This window comes from Gouania willdenowi, chromosome 21 (assembly GCF_900634775.1).
Source record: "Gouania willdenowi chromosome 21, fGouWil2.1, whole genome shotgun sequence".
NCBI classification, from domain to species: Eukaryota; Metazoa; Chordata; class Actinopteri; order Blenniiformes; family Gobiesocidae; genus Gouania; species Gouania willdenowi.
Window position 1 is genome coordinate 26,635,632 of NC_041064.1, and position 15,729 is coordinate 26,651,360.

Genomic DNA, 15,729 nt, shown 5'->3' on the forward strand with positions numbered 1-15,729 from the left:
CAGCCCAGTACTGCTGCTTGGCCTCAGAGTCCATGTGTGCGAATCCTCCCAAAACGAGCGCCTTCATCAGCGATCGCTGTACTGAGCTGGATAGAAGGTGGAGCGGAGGACTGCGACTGGCAAATTGCTTGGCCAGACTCCACCAGCTCTCACACTGCACCACGATGTTTGCCCTGGTGGAACAAAGAAGAGAGTGTCCATTAGCAGTCTGATGCAGTACGACTGTTCTCCAGAAACCTCTCCATTAATAGACCTTATTTTATAACAAATACAACCACACAAACCTCGTAATTTATACTAAAAGCACAAACAAAATATAAAATATTCATCATATCCCTATACCATGTGACTCATCAAACCTAATGAATGTTAAATTGATGAACTGATGGAGTATCTTTACTAGGGATGTTACTAACCAAAAAATTTCTTTGCCAACTTCACTGATGTTTCCTTATCAACTAGTGACTAATCAATTAGAGGACGTTTTTCTAAAATAGTTCACATTAAGCACAAAATAAATCCACAAGGTCAAAATCTTTTCTTTAAAACAATTGCGAGCATTTCATATTTTTCTGAAAATATTATCTGTATAAGTAGCTATTATCTTAAATACAAGTGAGTTGTGGACACTGTGAGACAAGCAGCTGAACAACAAAGTATCTCCTCAGTGATGAATCAAAGAAAGCAAATTACACTGAAAACAAACCAGTGAGCTCTGGAATAATACTGATCAATAATCAATGTGATCAAAAATCAGTCTGTAATCAGCATAGTTTCAATGGATAGATAGATAGATACTTTATTCATCGCCAAGAGAAATTCACAATGAGCTGCAGTTGGTGCATTTCTCATCCATACATTGATCATTTCAAAATGTTCTTGCTGTAGGTGTGTTTTTCATTATGTTGCTTTATATTTATCACAATTACATTTATATAAAAACATGCAGCTGATACATTATTACTTAAAAAACAAACAAAAAAACGACTGGGTTTTTGGCAGTCGACCAGAAAGCAGTCCTTAGTCCTCACCTCTCTTTGGTCTCCACCAGCGTCACGAGCAGCTCCACAGTGTCAGTGGCCAGCTCCATCTCAGAGCTCCATACAGACAGATTGCTGATTACCTTCTCCAGAAGATATCCCACAATCCACTGGGCTCCCTCTGTGTCGGCACCAAATGCGGTGCTCAGAGGAATACTAATCTGCGAGCCAGAGGAAATACATTTGGTTAATGTAAATAAGTAAACATTAAAGCATAGATATACAACTAATGGCCCAATATTAACCCAGCAGGGACCCACTTAATGTCTATCAAATAAAAAAATATATATGGATTTAAAAAAAACTGAATCCTTTGACATAAAGAAATGTTGCCAGAATTTCTTCAAGTCCTTAAAGGCAACTTTTCATGTTGTGGTGCTGTGTCAAAAATAGAGAACAATAATAAAGAGTAAAAACATGCGTTTTTAGTTATGAGATGTAAAATAAATGAGGAAAACTATTTGTCTGTTTTAACTGTTTTTGTCTTAAAAATAAGATTGTTAACATTCTCTTATTTAAACAGGTTTTTCCTCAGTAAGATTTTTTTTAAAAAAAGGTGTTTAAAAGATGATTTTTTCTTTAAATCTGTCCAACCAGAGTATGTAGCATGACACAAAAGCTTTTCATTGATGTGTTACAGCATCTTGAGCTGAGCCCCAAACCTGCTCATAGAGCTTCTCGTCCACCAGTAGGTACGTCTTGGCCCATCGCCTTAGGAACCACACAATGTCTTTTCCCATCTGAGGGCTCAGCAGCTCAGTCAGACTCGCTCTCGTTGCCCGGGACTCAACCTCAGACGTTCTCAATACAGCAGAGAGCAACCTATGACAACAGGTGAAACAAGGATCAATGATGAATGAGCTGGCTGACGGGGACAGGAGAGAAAACGCAATGTGTCAAAAGAAAAGCTAATCAAATCTTGTTGGATTTCTAGGACTCAATCCAAGCCTGTAGGGTGATTTTTCTTTTTTAATTATAGAGAAAATATAGATAAAAAGGTAAAAACAACGAATGTCACGACATCTAAATCTAAACTGTATGAAGTTTTTTCACATAATAAATGCTTTTCCTGAGATGTTTACTGCGAGGAATCGAGGCAGTGGGCCGTATTGACAAATCAGAAGGAAGAACTGGAGACGGAGCGCTGAGTGTCACTTTAGGGCACCGAGCCGGTGATATAGGACCGAAACAAAGTCATTGTTCTTGACTGTGAAGGCATCACGCTGAAGTTTGCCTCAACAGATTGGTTGTAAAAGGTTGTTAGTCATTTCTGAACAAAAACAGTTATGGAGACTGCTTCTCTTTGATTACATTAAGGTAAACGTTATGTGGAGATTATAGATTGAGAGCTGACAGCTGATGCAGTGACCAAGCGGTTAATATATTTTTTTACAAAATCTACAATCTATAAAATGTGTTGAAGCAATAAAACAATGAACACGTATATGATCTGTCTCATAAAATTGTGCCCATGATGATCCGCCATTTCTAGTTTTTGGACAGTGACTTTGTTAAAGGGCTCCACAGTGCAGGTTTCAGGAAAATATTTATACAAGCCAATACACAATGAATAGTTCCATATGTTTTTAGGGTTTTATGTTTATAGTTCTGAAATGTTGTCACTTGTAAGATAATTCATGCCAGCAGCCTGATAACCTTCAAAAAGACTCCTCGACTCTATTGGATTCAATAAAAGCTAAACATAAACAAGTCCTTAACAACTAAAAAATGTAAATGATCAAGGAGTCTTCAATTTAAAAAAGACAATACCTGATGACACAGTCTGTGCGGTTAAAGCCCGGAATGGAGGAAGCCTTTTCTCCTGGCGATCCGAGGATCTGTAGTGTAGTGTTCATGTCCACTTCTGTCGAGTGTTTAATGGAGAACTCCATCACATCAGAAGGAATCAGTGGAGTTTCACCCTGAACGTCATCAGCAAGTAGATACCCTGAGGATTATAGACATGGTTCAAGTAGCAACTTACACATGTTTATTTATTTCATGTTTTATCAAAAATCAAAAAACAAAACCATGTGTGTTACAGATTAGATCTATAAAGACTTTTTATTTTAAGGCTAATAGGTAGAAAGGTCATACAATTGAACTTTACAGTAAAATATTTGATGATCTACCATATATGCGTCAATATTTGGCCAAAGTAAAAACAAATTGGCAGGCTTTAATAGTAGCAGAACTAGACAAGAGTTTATGGACGACAAGCCAATAATCTGGGTGGAGTCTTTTAAATATAATCACTAAATGTAATGTAGCACACTGAGAAAGTCATTTTTAAGGTTCATAAAAAGCAGCAGTGCATTATGTGAAGAAAACACACATGCTTCCTGTTGCATTTTCAAAATGAAGACAGTTTTTTCCAAAGATTCTACAGAACCAAATAATTATTTCATCAGAATAAAAGAGCCTTCTTTTCTGTCCAGCTGCTGACCTGAGACAAGTATGATCCAGTGGATGTCTTCATAGAGGTCGTCCAAGACTTTGCGGTCCACAGATTGGAGGTCAGACATGTTCATGAGGTGCTGCTGTGTTCTCTGCAGCTGGCCGTGTAGTCGTGTCACTCTGTCCTCTAACACACTGCAGTGGGAAGATCATCATTTAAAACTATTTCAAAAAATGAGGAATACTCTGTTTATTTGAAGAGGATAATGCACATTGCTAGCCATGAGCTACTTTCCATCCGTAGTTCTCATACATTTAAGACAATGGCAATAAAAGGAGAGATTTATAGATGAGGCAGTTAGGTTTATAGATTCTAAAGTTGTTAAAACTCAAAAGATGGTATTTCTCTAAAAATTGACAAAGGTGAGAATAATTGGGTTTTTTGGCTAAAACTTTGATGGCTTGTTACAAACATCTCTTCAGGGGCAAATTCACATTTATTTTTCTAATAATGCAGTCCCTTACAATGATTGTTATCTCTCTTTTAGTGTGTTTGCATTTTCCACTAAAATAGTGAGGCCAACGATAGCAGCAGCTGATTTTAAACTACAAAATAGTGTTTTCTGTGTCTATACTGCCAATAGATTCCTGATTGGAGGTCAAGAGCATAAAACAGCTGGAAATCAATAGTGTGGCTTCAAGCTGTATAGAGGAAAATTCCCTCCCTACTTTCTGACCGGTTTGCATACTTTTTAGGGTTGTGGATTATTCAAACACAACAACCCCACACATGCTCTGCAAGCACACACCCTACACAGAAAGTACAGGGCATGGACTCTCCATTCTTTAGGTTAGAGGCTGCATTGACAAATGTTTCAAATTAATTCAGAAGAATACAAATTAGAAAGCACAATTCTGTAAATCAATGTAAAGTTGAAAGTTATGTAACAGATAAACAAATGATGGTGGTGGGGAAGGGGGGTGAATGTAAGCTGTGAACCACGACCTAACCAATAATGGCTAGAGGCAAAAACAGCTTTAGAATGTGGTCTTGTTGTGTGTTTGGGTGCCAGAATAGGAGGAATAACGTCAATTAAAGTTTTATAGGATACCAGTGCACACTCATGCTCAGAAAAGACAATTGTGGTTTAGCCTCCAGGCAATCAAAGGGTCTATATGTTTTAGACTTGAGCATTTACCTGGTGAGCAGAGGGATACAGTGGTCAGCAGCTACACGCCCCAGCATCCCGATGCTGGACAGCTGGTCTGAGAAAAGCTCACGATCATCCTCCTGTAGCTCGTTGATTTCCTCTTCATCGTGAGACGTAATCCCATTACTGGACTGAGAGATCAAGAGTGGTGGACAGTTTGAGGGATGAAGACAAGTATGTCAAGAAAAAGATGCAGAAGAAAGATGGCCTTCTGGAGTCTCACCAGGTTACGGGTTCCTTCAGGAGCAGCCAGGTGACACTGAATGTATGCGTTAAAAATCTGGATCGCCGGCTGGATGAAGCAGCCGCGAGGAAAATGCTCCTCGTCCTGGATTAGTGTCAACCAGGATTCGAGCAGCCTGTCGTAGGCTTCCATGTAAACCATGTCGTCTTTATCCATCTGAGGGATGAATAAGAAAGAGGTTTATACAAATCATGAGTAAAAGCACAAATACTATATCTTTACACCTCGACCATGCAAATATATCAGGAAGGCCCTGAAATATATCCAACAGTAGAAAAAAACCTCAAACATGTGGTCATTAAAAACCATCTTTAACGTGAAGGAAAACAAGGTGTGGCCATCAGAGAGCCTGTTCACAGCACTTTACGAGGGGTCTGTGAGAACTGATGTGCAATATTAGAAGTCTGACTAGTCATGGATTGTGTTGTCTGTTAATATGTGCATGTGCATCCATGTGTGCGTGTGTGGTAGGGATGGGCGATATTGACAAAAAAAATTATTCCAATAATTTCTGGTATTTATCACGATAATGATAAAAATCACGATAAATAAAAAAAATATAATAAAAAAATCATAAAAAGGCTACAATAGCTGCTGACTCACAGAGTTCATGAGCTGATATATTATAGAATATATTTATGCATGTGGGTCACTATTAGTGTTATTGTATGCAATTCATTTATTTCCGCATTTGAAATAAAATTATTTTCTAAAAAAAAGCACATGAAAAGCACAAATAACTCCATTAGTGTTTTTACTGCTGCTGAATCTTGGTTCATTTATCTGATAATGAGTTACATAAAGTTATGATTGATAAATATTTCTCTGATTTCCTATAATTAAACCAGATCAAGCTGATGATTTAATCATTCAGTATATGTAGGTGTAATAATCTCAATAGTTACATTAGTCTAATGGGACCAGCTTTGTCTGTGAACACGTGAAATATAAGTAAAAAATATTGCGTTTCACAAATTGGGACGGATTAACAGTAACATCATTATTTATGCTAACATTTATTTCACACAACGTGTGACATGTTTAGTTTTTATCTTTCCATACAATCGGACCATAAACAAACCGATGGCTCTCTGTGGCTTTATGACAGTAAGACGTGTTCTTTTTACTTGGTCTATTCCTTATATGGAGTGGTTAGCGTTAGCTCTTAGCCCAGTCTGTGTGTCGGTGTGTTAGCTTAGCATAGTTAGCTTTTGTTGAATTTCCAGTTTGTAATTGTTGCTACAGGTTCATCTCTGTTCCCGTGTTTGTGGAACTTTGGGTGGATCTGATGGAGGAACTTGAATCAGTTCCCTTTGTTGGATGGTTATCTGGTTTTAACCAAATAACGGTCCATGATGTATCGCAGCACGGCAGCTTCAGGTAGCTGAGACGGGCACCTGACACACAGACAGACGTCAGTGTGTGAAGGGGGCGGTGGCGGTGCACGTCAAAGCTTCCGTAAACAACGTTCTGCTCCTGAGAATAATAAGTTGGGACATTCTTGGCTAAATTGAGGGACAAATGGCCCGTGGGCCTCGCTAATTTCCGACATGGGAATTTATCGTTTATATCGAGGGATGACAAATTCTTACCGGTTAGAAGGTTTCTGACGATAAATCATAAACGATAAAATATCGCACATTCCTAGTGTGTGGGGGACGACAATGTTAAGTGCCAAAAACAGTGACTCGGAAAAGAAAAAAAATTGCGATATCAATTTAAAAGGTTTACAAAACAAAACCAAGTAAAAAAGTTTTAAAGGACCAAGCTGCCTATGACAATTGACCCTCCTGTTTCCCGTAGCAGCTCAGAGCTTTGTTTGTTTACAACATGGCGGACACCGCGGGTGATCTACAGACCCATAAGTCTGTTGTTTGTAGTGATTCACCGAGAAAACAAGTGGCTGAAAGAAAACGAGCAAACCCTGCTCTCAGTGCGCACTGTATATAAGTCTGTATATAAAGCAGTGGATTGAGCGATGTTGTGATAATCTACTCGCCCGCCTCCCTGGACAAAAATCGGCATCCACCGGCCACGGAAGCACATAGACAATCAGCGAAGGCGGAGTTACGTTGTCAGACTTTAAATGCCATAATATACATTGTTGGACTTCTAAATGCTTTTAATCCATATGGATCCTTTTATTCTCTCCTACCTGTTGTTTAACTTAGTGATTTACAACTGCCAGCAAGTCTCTCCCTACATGTTAAAGTGTATCTCCCATATTAAAGCACGTGGATCGAGTGTTGTATGATACAAATCATGTAGAACATAATAAATAACAACACTGCTTAATTTTACTCTCTCATTCTTTACGTTACAGTGGAGGCTGAACATTTCAAGCTGCATTTTGGATTTATTTTGGCAGGTCCATAATACAGCTTTCAAAATGTATGTCACAGAAATGAGAAATAATAATAAAAAGTTAGATTAGTACATTTGTTTTCATTCCTTAGTTGTGAAGCAAAATTTTAGACGTTCTATATATTTATTTATTCATCATTATTTTTTGCTTCCCCCCGGCAAGAATCTCAAACTCCGCCTATGCTGTAACAACAAATATTCCTCCTCAGTGCTTACACCATGTTTTCCTCCATCAGCTGAAAAACTATCGACTCCCTTTCTCAGAGCCCAGGTAGTGTCAGCTGATCTAAGCTCGCCTCAGTGCTCTAAGAGTACGGACTGTCATGGCCTCAAGAACCTTAATAACAAGAGCAAAGTTCTTCTGAAATATGTATAAAACTTAAAGCATGATACCCAAAAGTGATTGAACATGATGCTTCTGGGAAAGAGCAAGCAGCATGCTGCTAATTTTCTGATGTTTAATAGCCTGCTTTATGTTGCATTAGATCAGCAATCAACTTATTGGGACGGAAATAAGAACGTTTGCTATGCTAAATAGCAGAAGTTTGGTCTCAGACTCATTTTATGTAAGACTTTTGTGTCAGGAATCCTACAGTAAAATAACATATTTTTACTGTAAAACGTTTGAAAGCTGGTGAGAAAGACTTGTGTGATCACTCACCACCTCCTCCAGTGCAGCGCTACGGCCAAATGAGCAGGTGAGCATTGTGAGGCAGTTGATGAAGGAGGTGAAGAGGTCAGTTGGCAACGCTGTTAAAGTGCTGCGAGGAAACATAGTGATCAGGTTGGAGATGATGTTTGAGATTCCCACTGCCTCCGAGTCCTCAATTTCTATCCTGGGAAACAGAAACCAAAGGGTTGATTTGAGCGATTTCACACCATAAAAAATGACCTAGAGGATGGACTAAAGTCACAGGTTTCCTAGAGATGGCAGTTGGTAACAGGTTTCGCAGATAATTACTCATGATCACAAAATATTTAAAAAAATAAATTACACTGAATGTTTGACCTTAGCTTAAACAATGTTCTTACTTTCATTTGTATGGGCATCAAATCCTTAAGTCAAAAGAGCAAGAGTATGAAGAGAATCAGTGTCTAAAGAGCCAAGACCAGTGAAACCAGCCCGTCCCCACTCAAACTTTGCACTCCTATTTCACTGCTTTTTAAAGCTGCAAAAGCCACAAGTAGGGACTTTACTGACGTAAATTTGTACCGTGGTATAAAATGGGAAAAAACAAAAACAGTGCTTCACTCCAGACCGCCAACACAAAAAGACACTGGAAATACCTTTGAATGTTGGAACTGTATTTCTGAATTTTAGGACATAAAATCAGACATCCATCAAAAAGACAAAACAAAACAAAAGCTGCTCACATTCATTCGACAATGAACCCCAAGACAGACACAATTAAAACAAAAAATAAAAATAATCAAAAAAGAATTAGAGCACAATTAGTTACTCTCGAAAATCATTTAAAAAATGTATTTAAAAAATTCAAGTAAGGGAAAACTAGGAAGGAAATTAAAGTTAATCATCATAGTTATTAAAAACAACATAACCCAGTGAAATTCAGTGTTTTAATTTAGTTTATTTTTTCCATTTATTTACGATGATGTTGTGTTCCAACATTTAAAACATCTGTAACAAGAAAAAGTGTATAAAGGGCTGTCCAAATGATTTTCATCATCACGCAGCCATTCATTCAGTAATTCACTCACCTATTGACCATGCTGAGCAGGCCTTTAACCAGGTGAGCCAGGTAGGAGATCTGAGCGCGCTCGTCTGGGAATATGGGTCCGTGCATTGAAGCCAGCTGAGCTAAGCACTGAAGTGAGTCCTGAGCCATATCGGAGTCCTCACGGATCTTACTGTGGACCTGCAGGATAGAAAGTAGCCACCATCTGCTTTATTTATCTCAGCAGGTATAAAAGAGAATTCTGACATTAAGAAAACAAGACATTCATTATTTGCTAGGTCTTTATTCAATTAAAAATGAGAACTTAGAACATTTAAAATGTAGGTTATTGCATGCAAACATGTCAACAACCGTTAAACAAACTTTCATTAGTTCAGTATTAACAGATGATTACTTTTAAACTGATTTTTATTTTTTAATTAATAATTGCTGAATTATCAAATTGTCGCAAACCACAGGAAGGCAATATTCATCAAGTAGAACGTTTCATATTCTTTTATGGTGAGCCAGTAGTTACAAGGTCATAAAGCCCTAAAATCTGTTTATTATGATACAAAATGTAATTTCTAATAATCTTTTTGCAGTTTTGAAAATATTTTTAATTGTAAAGGCAACCATGCATGTAAAATTAAAGAATGATTTTCATAACATTGTTAAAGGAATCCAGGTTTACTATAAGACTATTTATAGTCTTTTCTTTTTTTAATTTAACCCTTTTTTAACCAAAATCGGATCAAGGTTTAGGAATTTTTTTTTCTGAAATTCCAGGCCAAGAAAGCCAGCAGCAAAAAGCACAATACAGTTAGTTAAAACACAAACAAATAAATCAAAATTCACGCCAATTAGGAAAAGCAAGTGCAACTATTGGAATCGGCCTCGTCCGAGTCGGATATGTAACAACAACCCGAAATGTAACAAGACCTGAATTGTTATAAAAAAAAAAAAGATACATATCGGCCTCGAGTCCTCTCATATGTGCAGATGGATAACATGCGTGTTATATTTGTTCCAGTTTAAAATGATCAACAATATATTTGATGGTTCAATTTATGATTTTTTAATTCTGCTCATCACGTCCAATGCCAAATCAATGATGTCACATTAGCTTATGTTAGTCAGTTTTCCTGCATCGGATAAATCCGTTGATGAACTGAATTAACAGGTGTGGCAAAATAAAACTGTCATTCTCCTAAATACAATAAATACATAAAATGTAGATTTCTTTTTCAGAAGCTTTTTTCCAACACTTTCCTCCTTGATGTTTAAATTTAAACCACCTTGTAATGATCACACCTTGAAAAAGAGAAGTCTCAGGTCAAGAATGAAATGGTGAACCAGCCTCATGTTCCTGTCACCACTTTGAAAACACACATCAGCTGATACCCAGCAGGTTAAATACTCACTCACTGCTGTCACCCAACAAACCCAGGCGTTGCTGACTTTTTTCTTCAAGTAAAAACTTTAGTCACAGAATGGTAACGCTGCTTAACTGATTTACATTAAAATGTGTGTTGTGGGTTTGATCGAGGAAAAAGCATCTCATGTGCACAACCCAAGAGCGCTGACAGCCCAGCAAGTCGCTGCAGCTTCTCAGCAACATGCGTTTCCATTTGCAGATCAAAAACCCTTGGCTCTCATCTGCGCTGGTCCCAGCTGTGTTCCCAGTCTTCGCTCAAACCGTCACCATTAGCAAACTAGATACAACTTCTTAATCGCCTCACTACTCAATCAAGTATTCAACTCCTCTCAGCTGGTTACGGCTTCCACCTCAGCCACATTTCCACTTCCTCCTCCTCTTCGCTGCTCAAATGCCCCACTGCTGCTAAGAGATCTGAAATGCTAACCTAACCAAGCTGCCACAGTCCACAGTGTGAAGTCATCTCAAGGAGAGGGCGGGAAGAGGAGGAGTAGAGAGAGGGAACTGGTGACTGAACGAGTGAGAAATCAGGAATGAGGGGAGAGGACTGCACAGCAAAAGTAAAGACAGCTGCACAAACCATTTCCATGCCAGCAACATCAATGACTGACAATAGTGAAAGCAAAGCTCACTACGTGCTTCACAAAACAGAGAACGGAGTTCTTGCTCCAGAGGTGTGAAAAACAAAACTCAAATGTTCTTTGAGCAGTGACGGTACTCTTGGAGAACTGATGTGAGAACATCTTAAATGAGCTGACACTATTCAGGCTTTGAGGGAAAGAGACGATACCAGAGGCAGTTGTTCAGCTGATGGATGAAAACATGCTGAGGAGGATCTGCCAGGCCTGTTGAAGTGGAGAGCAAAAAAAGCATCCAAAAAAAGCAGTTTAAGTGTTGGATGTATCAGTTTAAGTTGATATTGTTAATACAATTGGTGAGATAGGCAGGTTCTCATGCTGTCATTCATTGTTCAATCACAATAAAAAAAATTAAAAAAAAACACATCAGTTGAGAGGTATGCATTTGTCATTGTAATAAAAAAGTGATCTATTTCAAAATGTCAGTGGATTGTTTTGATGACCGTGTGTTTCAGATCACACACCATGCGTGCTGCATGTGGATAGTGTGCTGATTGACTCAGGTGTGCAATAATTAAATAAAAAAATAAGCAATCCAGTTCTAATGCTCATGTTCAAAGTGAATATGTCCTATTGTCAGACTGGCTTCAATGAAACACAATAGGAACAACTTGTTTGGACTAACTAATGCTAATGCCTTAGATTCAATGAGACAGCTGCTTACTAATAATGCACCAAATTATAAAACTGAGATGAGGGCAGATCAAGAACAGCATGCACAGAGTAAAAATGACAGGAGAGATAATAATAGAAAGACAATGCACAGTGTCTGTTACTGAGGGGGGCTCTGGGGATCTGATTTCTGTTGTTTCAAATCAACACACTGAACTTATTGTCTCTCTCTTGCTCTTTGGCACATCACTCTCTGTCTCTCAGATTGTGTTACTGTCCATTTGAAAACTCATCAGCTGCAGTGTTTGCTGGAGAAACATATAGAGATTCAGTGTGTGTGATCCTGGATGTCTATGTGGTATAAAATGTAATGTAATACCTCATCCATCCATCCATCCATCTTCATACCAGCCTAATGTGGAAGAAGCAGCTCTGAAAGCAGCGATGACAAACAATCAAGGCCCTCAGCAACTTCCTGTAGTCCGTATTGAGGATCTAATGTAATTCCCAGGTCATCTTAGCAACATAAGCCCTCCAGCCACTTCTTTTGCACTGCCAAAGCATGTGACGAGGATTCATCTAAAAAAATTATTGAATGTAAATTCGTTTCCACAAAACGTTATGTCTTGAAGTCAAAATTCTTGCTTGTGTTGCACATATTGCACAAAAACATCTGCTAAAGGAAATTCGAGAATTGTATTTACATTTTGCGCGAACTTTATTAAAAAAATAAATATTTCTATAAAAATTAAAATGAACATTTTGCAATCAAAAAGCAGACAACTCATGTTGAGCCAAGACTTATATGTAGCTTCACCTTCCTCTACAAGCAACTCATGTACAGGAGCAAATTGCATTGAGGGCGTGGAAATATTGATTCATTATTTTCAAAATATTAGGAAAACATTCCCAGTACCTTCATAGACTTTCTTCTTCTTCTTTTTATTAACAAATTTATGACAAACAAACAGTACTATTGCTCCATAAAATACTGTCTGTTCTTGTAATTCATTTAAACCTGATTTAATCACATTTCTAACAATAGGAGAGAAAAAAAAAACTTTGACTATATTTTACAAAGCAGAGAGTATTAGGTTATTTTTGAAGTAATCACATGGAAGTTACATTGGTGTTTTTAAATAATACACTCAATATTTTAAGCCTGTGGATTAAGCCTTAGGGAACCCATGTTCAAGACACAGATGATACACAAATGGACTGCATACAAAATTTTAGAGGGTGCGCAAGGGACAAAATAGTTTAATGCTTAAATCACTTGTAATTAAAAAAAAGAAAAAAAAAAAGAAAAGAAAAGAAAACTTGTATAATCTCTTTCCTGCAGGTTGAATTGAAGGGAAATCTGATGGCTCAGCTTGAATTCTTGTTTTCCCAGTAGGTACTGAGCCAAAATCCTACCTTTTCACCATCAACACTATATAAAGTGGATTTTAATGATGTGCGTGTTTCCTATGGTTTATAAAGAAACTTGCACGTTTTATGCATTGATGGGAACATAGTGGAGTTGTGATTAACCTGAACCTGAGACCTTTATGTAGGGAGTTTGCATGTTCTCCCTGTATTTCAGTGGATTTTTCAAAAACATGTATGATAGGTTGAAACGGACTAAATGAGTGTGTAAATGGTCACTGACCCTGTGACAAAAAAAGCCTATTCATTTAAAATTCTGGCTCTACAGTAAACTATGCAAAACTAGTATTTGTTCCTTTTCTTTTTAAAAGTGCAACAGAAAATGCATTTTGTGCCTTAACAATTGGACTTTAAACAAATCCCATATCAAAGAAATAATATAAACTATGGCTTTCATTCTCTTGTTTCTCCCTTCCTCTCTGTGCATCTCTTACCTTGGATTTCACATGTTCTTTCTTTCTCACCTCTTTCATTTTGTCTTGAAGAAGCCAAAATGCTTCCACACTTCTGATTTAAAAAACGGTGGTAGGTCCTGAATTTATAATTCTGCGATTCAATTTCAGAGTAGATATGAACCGTGACACCTTTGAATCAATTTTTAACTGCCTCACAATTAATCTTTCCATCCCTAGTTGGTACAGGAAATGGATAGATGGATGTATTTTATGCACAGTGATGAATTATTGTTACATTTACTTTACAATATATTACAATGTCTGTACATATGTTGGTCTCAAGTGTTTGTTTCAAGTGCTTCATAAAGTTGGATTGAATAATAAATATATGTAAAGAAAAACAAATCTGTCTTGTCCACATGTATGTGTCCTTTTTTCCACCAGTTAACACAAACTAACCTGTAAGTGCAAAACCCATACTGTAAACATCCAAAATGTATCAGTGTACATTCTCTTAAACCTAATAATAGTAATAATAATAACTAGAACTGCAAGCAGCTATGAATGGGGGCCAAGCCTTCCCGCTCGACTCTGCCCCTTAGGTTTCGCGGAGCCCATGGAAGTGTGTCACAATGGATTATGGGCTTGTGGCGATCAGGAGAGTCTGGAGTTTTGTATGTGCAAAGTTTGGTGCTGATAGAGCTTAAACACTAGGAGGAGTTTGAAAAAGTAGGTTTTTGATGTGTAGTGACTTACAAAAAGAAATATGCTGTGGGAGTGGGCGTGGCCTATGTCAAAAGATGTGACTTTATTTATGGAATACGTGGATATAAAGTTTATGAAGATGTGATTTAAAATGTGAAAGTTCCAGGCCAAAATGCACCAAATTACATGCAAATCTGTTTAACTTTCTTTTGGTTGACCTCTGACACAAGTCAATTGAGTTTGATGTTGATAGCTTTTACTTTGACAAAAATGTGCACCAGAATGTGTTTTTTAGCTAGCTAGAAAACTTTATTCATTAATAATTTGCGCTTATTTTGAAAAAAACAAAATTATTTTCTCAACTTCTTATCAGGCAAATCTGGAGATTGTATGTGCAAAATTTGGCGCAGATAGAGCCTAAACACTAGGAAGAGTTCGAAAAAGTAGATTTTTGATGTGTAGTGACCTGCAAAGAGAAATATGTCGTGGGAGTGGGCGTGGCCTATGTCAGAATATGCGACTCTATTTAGGGAACACGTAGATATCAAGTTTATGAAGATGTGATTTAAGATGTGATATAAAACGTGTTTGTACCCATTATAGCGACACCTAGTGGCGCACTTTTTGGTATGGGTGGTCTGTGTGCTCTTCTATATATACCCTGTAAATTTCCCAGCCACAACACAAAACCGGTCTTGCCAATTAAGAGATATTAATATCCCATATTTGTAGCGTCCCCTAGTGGCCTACATTATTGAAATTTGGTTCATACCCCCACAGTCCCATTCAACTAAGGATTTCAGATTTGGTGGTGTTGACATTTATTTTGACCGAGATATGCACTAGTATGCGTTTTTATAGCTAGCTAGAAAACTTTAATCGTTAATATTTTGCTCGAGCAAAATTATTTGCTGAACTTTTGATCAGGTCCAACTGAAGACTCTATGTGCCAAGTTTCACGCTGATTGGACCAAACCCCAAGGCGTAGTTTGTGAAAGTAGGTTTTCCATTTTTTCACAATTTTGCTCCGATAAAAGTTTAGGCGGATATGGGCGTGGCTTAGCCTAGGTGATTCAGTGCTATTCAGGGAATCTGTGGATATTAAGTTTTTGAATGTGCAACAAACGGTGTGGGAGTTATAGGCCAAAACGCATTGACCTTTGTTATAGCGCCACATGCTGGCGGATATATGTGAGTTTTTGCGTCCAAGGTCCCCTGGGCGGTCCTGGACCCACCCTCCAAAGGGCACCGCCCTCCCTTGCACGGTTTAGCCTGCAGCAACACTTTTACCCAAGGAAAAATAAAAGGTAACTATAACAATAATAATCGTAATGAATATAATAGGGTTCCTAGCACTGCTGGTCCTAAGAACCGCGTATGCTAGCCCCGCGGGCTTGGCCCCCTGATAATAGTACTCACTGGAGCTGTTTAATGACACAAAGCAGGATGGAGACTCTCAGGGGAACATCAACATGCTGATCCAGTGCGTGTGTGTTATGGTTGAGTTACTGGGGTTGTTAACAGGGGCCCCTAATCCTGGTGCCGGGCTCTAATCCTGTCACTGGACTGCTGTGAACTGTG

At 38.0% G+C, this 15,729-nt stretch overlaps 1 protein-coding gene across 1 annotated transcript in view; it reads right to left on the reverse strand.

Annotated features, from left to right (window-relative positions):
• Positions 1–15,729, reverse strand: part of xpo4 (exportin 4) — a 62,912-nt gene that overhangs the window by 11,194 nt on the left and 35,989 nt on the right. Inside the window, exons 8-16 of the mRNA XM_028435845.1 lie at positions 8,976–9,133; positions 7,918–8,092; positions 4,872–5,048; positions 4,637–4,779; positions 3,487–3,632; positions 2,811–2,988; positions 1,703–1,862; positions 1,032–1,201; positions 1–173 (exon numbers count right to left, since the gene is read on the reverse strand). The exon at positions 1–173 is cut by the window's left edge and continues 2 nt beyond it. Coding sequence (XP_028291646.1) covers positions 1–173; positions 1,032–1,201; positions 1,703–1,862; positions 2,811–2,988; positions 3,487–3,632; positions 4,637–4,779; positions 4,872–5,048; positions 7,918–8,092; positions 8,976–9,133 — 1,480 coding nt within the window. The remainder of the gene's footprint in view (positions 174–1,031; positions 1,202–1,702; positions 1,863–2,810; positions 2,989–3,486; positions 3,633–4,636; positions 4,780–4,871; positions 5,049–7,917; positions 8,093–8,975; positions 9,134–15,729) is intronic.